General features: G+C 43.0%; 1 protein-coding gene across 1 annotated transcript in view; it reads left to right on the forward strand.

Moving 5' to 3' along the window:
- CFAP74 (cilia and flagella associated protein 74) overlaps positions 1 to 13502 on the forward strand; it is a 124811-nt gene that overhangs the window by 9455 nt on the left and 101854 nt on the right. The window contains exons 3-5 of the mRNA XM_067472951.1: positions 366 to 509; positions 2719 to 2817; positions 12166 to 12270. Coding sequence (XP_067329052.1) covers positions 366 to 509; positions 2719 to 2817; positions 12166 to 12270 — 348 coding nt within the window. The remainder of the gene's footprint in view (positions 1 to 365; positions 510 to 2718; positions 2818 to 12165; positions 12271 to 13502) is intronic.

The raw sequence follows: 13502 nt of genomic DNA on the forward strand, positions 1-13502 counted from the left end.
TATATATATGAAACCAGAAGTCCCCGGTGGGCAGTGGGTTAAATTGCTGAGCTGCTGAACTTGCTGACCAAAAGGTTGCAGATTCAAATCCAAGGAGCAGTGTGAGCTCCTGCTGTTGGCCCCAGCTTCTGCCAACCTAGCAGTTCGAAACATGCAAATGCGAGTAGATCAGTAGGTACAGCTCCAACGGGAAGGTAACGGTACTCCATGCTGGCCACATGACCTTGGAGGTGTCTACAGACAACGCCAGCTTACAAATTGAGATGAGCACCATCCCCCAGAGTCGGACATGGCTGGACTTAATGTCAGGGGGAAACCTTACCTTATATGAACCCAAATTCTGTTTTGTATCTTCCAACCTAAAGAGAATGCTTAGAAGAGCCCACGCGTCAGAGCAATAAAAAGAACATGAGCTATCCAGACAGAGTCCGCATCCTCAACTTGCGCAGGAACCTCAATCAACTTGATAATCTCGCCAAAGGAAAGGAGATGGCCATTCAAAAAACAAGGTGAGTTTCCACTATGCACTGTATGTGTGTAGACAAGGTGTGTTCAAAAAGTATCCAGCCTTTATTTATAAAATTAGTATTTATTTATTTAGTTAGTTAGTTATTTACGGCATTTATATGCCACCCTTCTCTCCCCAAAGGGGACTCAGAGCGGCTTATTATATATATATATATATATATACACACACACACACACACACAATATATTATATTATTAGCATAGTACAATACCAGTATTATATATTACTACATTGTACTATACCATTATATTGTAATATTATTAGTAATATTAGATGTAATATAAAATATATACCTATAATAGCATAGTAGTAGTAGTAGTAGTAGTATATATTGTACTAGCTGTCCCCTGCCACGCGTTGCTGTGTCCCAGTCTGGTGATCTGGAAATGAAGTAATGAGAATGTGTTGGTTTCTAATATATGTAATGTCTTTATACATGAAGGTAAACAATATTTCTTGTTGTTTTTTGCCAGTGTTGATGTGGAGAGTGTCTGGTTTGCCTACTCTGGAACATGTAACATATCATTGTCCTTCTTTAGGGGTCACTTTGAAATCTTTGATACTGCGTCTGTCATATACATATGTGTGTGTGTATGAATGGCTGGATGGCCCTTTGTCAGGAGGGCTTTGTTTTGTTGCCCTGGTGAAGGGAGCTGGACTGGATGGCCTTAAAGCAGCATTTCTCAACCTGGGAAGTCAATACACCGAGGGGGGGTCACCAGGGGGGTGTCGGAAGAGTCACCAAAGACCACCAGGAAACACAGTATTTCCTGTTGGTCATGGGGGTTTTGTGTGGGATGTTTGGCCCAATTCCATCATTGGTGAGGTTTGGAATGCTCCTTGATTGTAGGTGAACTATAAATCCCAGTAACTACAACTCCCAAATGTCAAGGTCTATTTCCCCCAAACTCCATCTGTGTTTATATTTGGGCATATTGAATATTCATGCCAAATTTGGTCCAGATCCATCATTGCTTGAGTCCACAGTGCTCTCTGGATATAGGTGAACTACAACTCCCAAACTCAAGGTCAATGCCCACCAAACACTGCTAGTATTTTCTGTTGGTCATGGGAGTTCTGTGTGCCAAGTTTGGTTCAATTCCATCGTTGGTGGAGTTCAGAATACTCTCTGATTGTAGGTGAACTATAAATCCCAGTCATGGGAGTTCTGTGTGCCAAGTTTGGTTCAATTCCATCGTTAGTGGAGTTCAGAATACTCTCTGATTGTAGGTGAACTATAAATCCCAGTCATGGGAGTTCTGTGTGCCAAGTTTGGTTCAATTCCATTGTTGGTGGAGTTCAGAATACTCTCTGATTGTAGGTGAACTATAAATCCCAGTCATGGGAGTTCTGTGTGCCAAGTTTGGTTCAATTCCATCGTTGGTGGAGTTCAGAATGCTCTTTGATTGTAGGTGAGCTACAAATCCCAGCAACTACAACTCCCAAATGACAAAATCATAATTTTTTGATTGATGGTCACTCCTTGGGTAGTGAGACATTTTGTTGCCAAATTTGGTGTGATTTCGCTCATTGGTTCTTTTGTTTTTAAGGTACTCATTACGACATGAGCATTTTTATATATATAGATTACATTATAATATTATAAATATTATATATATATATATATATACACACACACACACACACACACAATATATTACATTACATTTTATTGTATTATATTATTAGCATAGCACAGGAGACAAGGTGCTGAAATGCCTCTTTTGTGATGGTGTGTAGCTGATCCATCACATTCTGCATGATGTCTTCTCTGGACTGAAATCTGATTCTTTTCAGGTGCGTTTTCAGCTTGGGGAATATCCAGAAGTTGCACGGGTGATTAGGGAGCCTGACGAATTTATTTATTATTTATTTTGGGTATTTTTACCCCAGCTTGTCAATATCTTCTTGAACTATGAAGCCCAGAACTGGACAGAGGTGGTGCAGTGCTCTGATATTCATTTTTCCCCTTCTCCTTTTTCCATTGGGTCTTATAGGTTGCCAGCAGTGGGCAATGGGCAGGGACCGATGTATCTTGAAGTCGGTAGAGAGATCAGAAAAGTTAGCACCGTATCAATATTTAATCATAACAAAAAATTCCAAAAGTGTCAAACGATGAAGTGGGGATGAGATTAGCCAAACATGAAAACACAAATCAACTTCAAAACCCATTGTATGCTTCTCTTCAGGGAGGAACTGGATGCCTGCCACGACCGGATTGAGACGCTGACAAATCAACAAAGGAACGTGGAGAGAGAAATTGAGAATGAGAAGAAGTCCAACAATACGTATGTAGCAGTACCCACCCCTGATAGCAAAGTTATTCAAACGTATACGATGCAAATACAATTATTGAATATATATATATATATATATATATATATATATATATAAGAGGCTTGGTTGATCCAGCTCGTTAATTTCTAATCTCGTTAAGAAATCGTAAATAAAATCCCTTTAGAAGCGATATCGACGCGTTTTGGCAACCCGGCAATCCGGAAGTGTTTTTATTTATTTATTTATTATTTTTATTTAAAAGTTTTGTATACCGACCTCACCTCTCTTGAGGGACTCAGACCGGTTTCCAACCATAATAACACAGACAATCAACATCATAATACATATTACAGTAAAACATTAAAACAGCAATTACAATCAATAACTATAATGGTCAGTCGTCACACTAAAATCGTTGCTCATCCTCCTCCATCCATATCTCAGGGTGTTGGCTCACTCGTCGAATGCCTGTCTCCACAACCAAGTCTTCACCTGTTTCCTAAATGTCAGGATAGACGGGGCGGTTCTGATCTCCAGTGGGAGAGAGTTCCAGAGCCGAGGGGCCACCACCGAGAAGGCTCTGTCCCTTGTCCCCACCAGACGCGCTTGCGAGGCCGGTGGGACCGAGAGCAGGGCCTCTCCAGACGATCTTAATAATCTTGATGGTTCGTAGGGGAGAATACATTCGGAGAGGTAAACAGGGTTCGGAGAGGTAAACAAAGGAAGCGATTCATATTTCCTGGTATTTCCCATCTTTTTTTAAAGAAAATTTCGGAAATAATTTAAAAATTGAACCGCCAGTGCCCCCTATATACAAAACGAGTTTAGAACCATTTTTTTTCTTGATCAACCAAGCCTAATATATATATATATATATATATATATATATATATTCATCAATTAACAATATAAATAACTTACTTGCATAGCACACACACATATATGTTGTGAGTCAGCTTCCTGAGAACTTACCTACTACTGATAGTAGAAGGAGAAGAAGGAGCGAGGCAGACTCAGAAGAGAATCAGCGCCAGCTGAAACGTATTAGGGACATCTTTCTGGCCTCCTCTGATGAAGAAAGCTTCGCAGGGTTCAGGCCAGAGGAGGCTTTGCAAGAAGATCTCAGGGGATTGAAGAGAGTGGCTAGTGACTCTGGCAGTGAGAGTGACACCATGTCCAAGAGACTCAGGGACACAGCCGATAACTCTAGTGACAGTGAGGATGAGGAGGAGGAGGCTGTGGACTGGACCTTAGTGCAGAACATCAGGGACATCTGTAATGAGGCTACATCAAGCGATGACTTTGAAGGTTTCAGAGATAATGGGAATGAGGGTACTGACTGGCAGGATCAGGCACTAGATCAAAGGTGGCAGGCTTGGCGTGGAATAGATGATGCAGCTGGGGGAGATGAATCAGATGGGAGCAATGAGTCTCATTGTTCCGACAGTGAATAAATCTGCACTCTGGGATTCACTCTTTGCAGACGACAAAGCGTCGTTTGGGTGTTCTTGTCTGCCGTTAACCTTGTTTTGGATTCCAGTCTCCTGCTTCCTTGCCGTGCCTCGGACTTCGGAACCTTCGTGAGTGTACTTCTGGCTTATCGACCATCTGGACTGATTGACTACGCGTTTGTATTCTTGGATTCAACTTCATGCCTTGCAACATCTAAAGAGACTGTTTGTTTTGTGTTTTGCTTCCTGCTCATCGCATTTTCTGTTATCTTTTGGCTCAACTCAAGCCTGCTAATCTAGCATTTTACGTTCCTGTTTAATTACGCTCCTTGAACTGTTGCACTGACTTTTAAGTGCCATATTTAGTTTGTTTTACATTAAATTATCTTCAGTTTGACCTTCAACTGCTGTTAAAGACTTTTTGTGTCCTGTGGGTCACGACAATATATGAGACCCAAGTCTAAACACGAAATTCGCTGATGTTTAATTTACACCTATACACAGCCTGGAGGTAATGTTATACAATGTTTTCAAGGATTGTGTGCATAGAATCATCAGAAAGCAAAAGATCTTACCTACCTGTGTTTGACAACTTTGGGATTTTGGACTTCTGGATAAGGGATGGTCAACCTGTATTTACCTTCCCCTATTTCCTTTTCCGCCTTCGAACCTTGCCACTGGTAGCTGAATTGTGTTATCTTCCCTAGGCATGCATTGGTGCTTATTGTGCTTGGTGGTGCTATCTATCTACTGCCTCTTTGAGTCTCATTGTTAATTGATGAATCAGTGATACATAAAATCTGGTTATCTCCAAAGACTATGACTGGCCACACAGAACATTAACATTTAGTTGTATGCTAGGAAACTCGTGGTGTGCATGTTATTTATTTATTTATTTATCGTGTCATCAGCAACCATTGTTTTACAATTCTAACAGAGCAAAACAAACACAGAGATTAAAATGAAAAAGAAAAAAAAAGAAAAAAAAAGAAAAAAAAAGAAAAAAAAACCACACAGATTTTGTAAATTTGGTATTTGGTTAAATGTCCTTTGACCAGTATCTGGCCACTTGGAGTGCCTCTGGGGTTGCCGCAAGAAGGTCCTCCATCGTGCATGTGGCAGGGCTCAGGGTGCATTGCAGCAGGTGGTCAGTGGTTTGTTCTTCTCCGCACTCGCATGCCGAGGATTCCACCCTGTAGCCCCATTTCTTAAGATTGGCTCTGCATCTCGTGGTGCCAGAGCGCAATCTGTTCAGCGCCTTCCAAGTCGCCCAGTCTTCTGAGTGCCCAGGGGGGAGTCTCTCATCTGGTATCACCCATGAATTGAGGTGCTGGGTTTGGGCCTGCCACTTTTGGACTCTCGCTTGCTGGGGTGTGCATGTGGTGTGCATGTTACTGAGATTATCTCCCCTGTTCATGCACAGTTATATGTAGTCAACACTTTTGGAAAAGGATGGTCATTTTTATGCATCTTTGTAGGATTCTCAAAGGGCAGGAATAACAATGTTTGTGAGTCCCTCCTGCCTTTCTCCACACTGTCTCATTTGCCGCATTTTCACAGCGTGTTGTGCTACAAGCCAGTGCTTTTTTCTTTCCTTTTCTACTTAGAAACCTGCTACTATATTTGGAATACTTATCTGCTATAAATATGTAGCTGTTCATGCCCTAAAATGAAAGTGACATAGATTTTGCTTGCATTCTTAGTGTTTTGTGGATTTTCCTGACAATTACTGTCTGTGTTCTTTGGTCTTTTACAATACAGGCAAAGTGTGCTGGCTCCTCGTTTTGTAAAATGGAAGGCCTTTTGATTTACTTTTCCCAGATTCATTTCCTTTGAAAAGTGTTGGCAATTTGTGCATGCCGGGGTCTGACAGCAGTAGCCCAGCGTGATGCAGCGGCTTGAGCATTGGGCTATGACCCTGAAGAACTGGGTTCAAAGGAGATCCCATCTGAACATGAGGAAGAATTTCCTGACTATGAGAGCCGTTCAGCAGTGGAACTCTCTGCCCCGGAGGGAGTGTGGTGGAGGCTCCTTCTTTGGAAGCTTTTAAATAGAGGCTGGATGGCCATCTGTCAGGGGTGCTTTGAATGCAATATTCCTGCTTCTTGGCAGAATGGGGTTGGACTGGATGAAGGCCCACGAGGTCTCTTCCAACCCTTCTAGGATTCTATGATTCTATGACTGTGTGGGACTGTCATGCCAGTAAGGTAGTGCTCAAAATCCTGCAAGGAAGACTCCAGCAAGACATGGAGAGAGAGTTGCCAGATGGACAAGCTGGGTTTTAGAAAAGGCAGAAGAACAAGAGACCAAATTGCCGGCATCCGGATGCTGGAGAATGGAGAAAGGGTTCTGTTTTATTTCTGTTTTATTGACTTTTCCAGAGCCTTTTGACCGTGTGGATCATCATAAATTGTGGCACGTTCTTGGTGGTCTGGGCATACCAAGCCCCCTTCCCTCTCTCCTGAGGAATCTGTATAAGGACCAAGTAGCAACAGACAGAACTGACCATGGAACAACAGGCTGGTTCAAGATTGGGAAGGGCGTACGGCAGGGTTGTCTACTCTCACCCAACCTTTTCAACTTGTATGCAGAACACATCATGCGAGGATGTGCGGGGCTTGAGGAATGCAAGGCTGGGGTGAAAATTGCTGCAAGAAACATTAACAACCTTAGATATGCAGATGACACCACTTTGACAGCCGAAAGCGAGGAGGAGCTGAGGAGCCTTCTAATCAAGGTGAAAGAAGAAAGTGCAAAAGCTGGGTTGCAGCTAAACATAAAAAAAAACCAAGATTATGGCAACAAGAATGATTGACAACTGGAAAATAGAGGGAGAAAATGTGGAGGCTGTGACAGGGTTTGTATTTCTAGGCGCAAAGATGAGTGCAGATGCAGACTGTGGCCAGGAAATCAGGAGATGCTTCCTTCTTCAGGAGAGCAATGTCCAATCTCAATAAAATAGTAAAAAGCAGAGACATCACACTGGCAACCAAGATCCATTGCATAGTCAAAGCTGTGGTATTTCCTGTAGTAACCTACGGATGTGAGAGCTGGACCTTAGGGAAGGCTGAGCGAAGGAAGAGAGAGGCTTTTGAACTGTGTTGCTGGAGGAAAGTTCTGAGGGTGCCTTGGACTGCGAGAAGATCCAACCAGTCCATCCTCCAGGAAATAAAGAAGGAAATGAGAGGCCAAGATGAGGTCCTTTGGCCACATCATGAGAAGACAGGAAGGCTTGGAGAAGACAATGATGCTGGGGAAAATGGAAGGAAAAAGGAAGAGGGGCCAACCAAGGATACAAGATAGAGGGATGGTATCCTTGAAGGGACTGGCTTGACCTTTATTTTATTTATTTATTTAGCAGTTTTGTATCCCGGTCTTCTCACCTCCATTCGAAGGACTCAGGCCGGTTTCCAACATCAATATTACAGACAGTCATTAAAACATCATATTCTAAATCACACTAAAACATTAAAATAGCAAAATACAATCATATAATTACAGTGGTCAGTCGTCATCAAAAATCACTATTCGTCGTCATATCACAGGATCATGGCTCATTCGTCGAATGCCAATCCCCAAAGCCAAGTTTTCACTTGTTTCCTGAACGTTAAGATAGAAGGGGCAGTTCTGATCTGGAAGGGAGTTCCAGAGTCAAGGGGCCACCACCGAGAAGGCCCTGTCTCTCGTCCCCACCAGCCGCGCCTGTGAGGCCGGTGGGATTGAGAGCAGGGCCCCTCCAGACGATCTTAGCAATCTTGATGGTTAATAGGAGAGGATACGTTCGGACAGGTAAACTGGGCCGGAGTCGTTTAGGGCTTTATAGGTTAAGACCAGCACTTTGAATTGTTCTCGTAAGCTGACTGGCAGCCAGTGGAGCTGGCGCAACAGAGGAGTAGTAGTATGCTCCCTGTACCCCGCTCCCGTTAGTAGTCTGGCTGCCGCACGTTGGACGAATTGAAGCTTCCAGGCAGTCTTCAGAGGCAACCCCACGTAGAGACCTTGAAGGAGCTGGGGGTGGTGATGGCCGACAGGGAGCTCTGGTGGGGGCTGGTCCATGAGGTCACGAAGAGTCGGAAATGACTGAACAAATGAACAACAACAACAGATTGTTATTATTATTAGTTATTAACTGTGGTGTTGGAGGAAAGTTCTGAGAGTGCCTTGGACCACCAGAAGATCCAACCAGTCCATACTTCAGGAAAGAAAGTCCGCCTGCTCACTGGAGGGAAGGATAGTAGAGGCCAAGGTGAAGTCCTTTGGCCACATCATGAGAAGAAAGGAAAGCTTAGAGAAGACAATGATGCTGGGGAAAATGGAAGGAAAAAGGAAGAGGACAAAAGGAAGAGGGGCCGACTAAGGGCAAAATGGATGGATGGCATCCTTGAAGTGACTGGATTGACTTTGAAGGAGCTGGGGTGGCCATGGTCAACAGGGAGCTCTGGCGTGGACTGGTCCATGAGGTCACAAAGATTCGGAAACGACTGAACGAAGGAACAACAACAACAACAGCAGCCATAGGTTGGAAACAACTTGAATAAAACTAAGCATACAAGAAGCTTGGCCTCACATTGAACATTGAGAAAACCAAAGTGTCCTTCCAGCAATCACCTGCCAATCCCTCTGCCAATGCCAGAAATACAGCTTGATAGTGCAACATTAGAAAATGTTCACCATTTCTGCTACCTTGGCAGCCACATCTCCACAAAAGTCCACACTGACACTGAAATGAGCTCTGCAAGTGCAGCATTTTTCCGAATGAAGCAGAGAGTGTTTGCGGATTAGGACACCCATAGGGAGACCAAGGTGCTTGACTGAACGAAGAAACAACAATAATGTTGCCTGACTTTTGCCGACCCGAGTGCTGTTGAGATGGGAGGGTGAGTGTGTAAGGTTGTGGTAAAGATCCTTCCTTCACAATCGCTCCTCTTTGCTGTTGCTGCCGTGTTTGTGTTTTACATCGGACAGATGTGCAGAGTTGCTGTTTCTCCTGCTTCCTGCCACGCATCACTTGCTTAGATAGTTAAGAGGATGAAGAGCAAAGAGAATTGCTTCCAGGCACTGGAGCATGGAACACTGTCGTTGCCTAATGATGTGGTCCTCTCCCATTTTGCCCACATTTCACAACCATCCTGATCTATTGATGAGTAGGGTTAAATATAAAAGTAGTGTTGTTGTAGGTTTTTCATTGCCATGTTCTAGAGGCATTTTCTCCTGACGTTTCGCCTGCATCTATGGCAAGCATCCTCAGAGGTAGTGAGGTCTGTTGGAAGTAGGAAAATGGGTTTATATATCTGTGGAATGACCAGGGTGGGACAAAGGACTCTTGTCTGTTGGAGCTGGGTGTGAATGTTTCAACTGACCACCTTGATTAGCATTTGATGGCCTGGCAGTGCCTGGGGGAATCTTTTGTTGAGAAGTGATTAGATGTCTCTGATTGGAACTCTCTCCCTAAGGACATTAGGCAGGCCTCGTCGCTAGCAATCTTTAGGAGGAGCTTGAAAACATGGATGTTCCAGTGTGCCTTTCCAGAAGAAGGAAACTCCTAGCATTATGTCCCAACACACTTTATTCAGAGATCTAGGATATCTGCATGCCCACCCCCCTTCAAACACCCCACCTGTCAGGCTCAGCACTTTTTAATTTTAATTTTAATTATTACATTTGGCCCGGCCATTGTTTTTAACTGCGTCATTATGTGTTGTTGATGTTATTGCTTGTTTTTGCTTTATTTTGCTGTATTATTGTTGTTGTTTTATTGTTGTTTTTGGGCTCGGCCTCGTGTAAGCCGCACCGAGTCCTTCGGGAGATGGTAGTGGGGTACAAATAAAGGTTTATTATTATTATTATTATTATTATTATTATTGTTTACCCTCATTGAAATGCACGAGCCATTGAAATCCACAAGGATGTGTACAGTGTCAACAGAAAGGAGGAAACCATGAACATGAACAAATTCTGGCTACCAGTATTAAAAAACTCTAAAATTACAACAGCAAAACAACAGAGGGTAAACAATCAGGGACATCTAATCACTTCTCAACAAAAGATTCCCCCAGGCACTGCCAGGCCATCAAATGCTAATCAAGGTGGTCAATTGAAACATTCCCACCTAGCTCCAGCAGACAAGAGTCCTTTGTCCCACCCTGGTCACTCCACAGATATATAAACCCTTTTTCCTAGTTCCAACAGACCTCACTACCTCTGAGGATGCTTGCCATAGATGCAGGCGAAACATCAGGAGAGAATGCCTCTAGAACACTGTTTCTCAACCTGGGGTTCGGGACTCCTGAGGGGGTCGTGAGAGGGTGTCAAAGGGGTCGCCAGAGACCATCAGAAAACATAGTATTTTCTGTTGGTCATTGGGATTCTGTGTGAGAAGTTTGACCCAATTCTATTGTTGGTCGAGTTCAGAATGCTCTTTGATTGTAGGTGAACTATAAATCCCAGCAACTACAACTCCCAAATGTCAAGGTCTATTTTCCCCACAGTCCACCAGTGTTCACATTTGGACATATTGAGTATTCGTGCCAAGTTTGGTCCAGATCCATCATTGCATGAATCCACAGCACTTCTCTGGATACAGGTGAACTACAACTCCCAAACTCAAGGTCAATGCCCACCAAACCCTTCCAGTATTTTCTCATGTTCATGGGAGTTCTGTGTGCCAAGTTCGGTTTAAATCCATCGCTGGTGGAGTTCAGAATGCTCTTTGATTATAAGTGAACTATAAATCCCAGCAACTACAACTCCCAAATTACAAAATCAATCCTCCCCCCGACCCCACTAGCATTCACATTTGGACATATTGGGTATTTGTGCTCAATTTAGTCCAGTGAATGAAAATCTATCCTGCATATCGGATATTTACATTATGATAGTACTAAAATGACAGGTATCAAGTAGCAACGAAAACAATATTATGGTTGGGGGTCACCACCACATAGGCAACGGCATTAAGGGGTCACAGCATGAGCAAGGTTGAGAACCACTGCTCTAGAACATGGCCATACAGCCCGAAAAAACCTTACAACAACCCACCCTGATATATTTATTAGGCCTGGGTAACAACGGAAAAATTTGTTTCTAAAATCGATTCATTTTTTGGGTTTTTTTGCGTTTCGATATTTAAAAGAATTCCGAAATTTTCCTTTAAAAAAGTTCGATATTTACAAAATTTCGTAAATGGTAAAAAAAATTACAAAACAGTAACGAAACAATAACGAATCGATTCGTTAATGGCGGCCGCAATCGTGCAATACGGTAAAAAAACTTCTGAAGCTTCCCTCTCCCTCTGTTGTTGACTGTTGGTGTGATATTATAATTTTTTTTCACTAATTAAACAAAAAACAACTATAAAACTTGCCCCAGACATGCGGAAATAATAACGAAACGACCTCAAACCAATAACGAAACGAATACATAACGAAATACGAAGCATTTACGAAACAAATTGAAAAATTCGTTTCGTTTTTAAGTTGCTCCAGAATGGTTCGTTATCGCTTCGTTAACAAAAAAAATAACGAATTTTTAACGAATTACGAATTAACGAAACGAAACCGCCCAGCCCTAATATTTATGAGTTAAATATAAAAGTAGTATTTTGTTGTCGTGTCGGCTATTCCTTTTTTCAAATCGGAAGAAGCTGTAACGTCTGCAAAACCCCTCCTGCTCCTCTTATTGCCAGTTTACGGATGTAGAGGTTTCTAAAGAGAATGAAAGGGGAATGAGACACTTTAGGAACGTAATTGAAAGACATGCCATTGTTATAACCCAGCAGAAGTTCTTCAAAAGCCCCGACGTCCCCCTTGAGGCACCATAATTGTTCCTTTTTTTATGTGCCAGGTCTCAACACTCATTATTTCCCATTTCCTTTTCTTTCCCTCTCCCACTCTGCTTTTAATGTAACAGGGCCGCTGTGTTCCGACTACAGGCGATGCATCAGCGCTTGTGTGCCGAACTGGGAAATGAAAAGGACCTCGAGTCAAAAATTGCTGCGATGCTGAATGGAAATGTGTAAGCTTAAAGAGCATGGAAGAGATGCCGAAAACCATTGATCGTTAAGCTTTTCTGTTAATGCAACATTGCAATTTAGCCCTGAGTCAAGAGCAGCCTACTTAAAAGTTTTCTGGTTTTTTCTCCCAAGAATTAAGCAACTAATATGCAAATAGAGGGCTGCGTCTCCCCACGCACACGTCCCACAAAAAAGTGCCCAAACACTCTCTAGGGCACATGGGAATTTCCACCATTTTGTTAAATCCCCCTGGATCATTTTAGCCCAAGGAGAGTGTTCTGTCGCCGCTGGGCCTGTCGTTAGTTGACTTTTAAAGATAGGATGTGTAACCTTTGCCCAGCGGGAAGCCAGGGGCCTAAGGAGAAGTTCTCAGAGGTTTCCACTACAAAGAATCTTCAGATGGCTTGAGAAGTACAACAAAGTCTTTTATTAATGAACAACCAAACAGGAACTTCTCTTATCTTTAGCAAAGTAAAGCAAATAATTCCAAGCTTTTAGGGAACTGGTGAATTCCTAAACTTGCCCACGAAGGACAGGCAACTATCTTCAGTAACTTCTTCTTTAAAGGAAAAACCCCTTTTTAACTTCTCCCAGGCTGACTGAAATCCAACCCTCACTGGTCTGGGCTCCGCTACCGGGCCGAACTGCTTCTTGGACGCCGAGTGGACCTACCAGCAAGGCAGAGGATGTTCTCCAGCTGGAGTTCTTTAGTCTTTAGGGCTGTTTCCTGGAAATTCCCAAAGCTGTGGGAATGCTTCCCTGGGATTCTTAGGAGACTCTTAAAGCTGTTCTCCTCTGGATTTCTTTCCCTTCTGTTTCTGTTGGAATTTCTGTGACTCTGGAAATTCTTAAAGCTTGAAGCCTTTGTACAGGGGAAGTTACACACATCCTATACAAAAGCTAACCTGGCTGAGACTAACTAACAAAATGGCTCACTTACTGTCCAAAGCCCAAAAAGGGGGTGGGACTAGGGAACCGAATGACAGGTGACCTGCCCTGTAACTGCAAACTTTCACAGGAAGCCACCCTTCTGCAAATTCCCAAGCCTTGGGCTGCAAACAAACACTTGATACAAAGCAAATAAAGTGGGAGCTTCTGGTACAGCTGTACCTGCACAGAGAGTTTTTTTAAAAAAACAACATGAAGTAAATATGGGTAGCTTACCTTTAACTGTAGTTTCCCGAGTGGTCACCTGTGAATTCACACATCCCCGCCCATCCTCCCTGCTGTTTGT

Source organism: Anolis sagrei, chromosome 13, assembly GCF_037176765.1.
Source record: "Anolis sagrei isolate rAnoSag1 chromosome 13, rAnoSag1.mat, whole genome shotgun sequence".
In the NCBI taxonomy this organism is placed as follows: Eukaryota; Metazoa; Chordata; class Lepidosauria; order Squamata; family Dactyloidae; genus Anolis; species Anolis sagrei.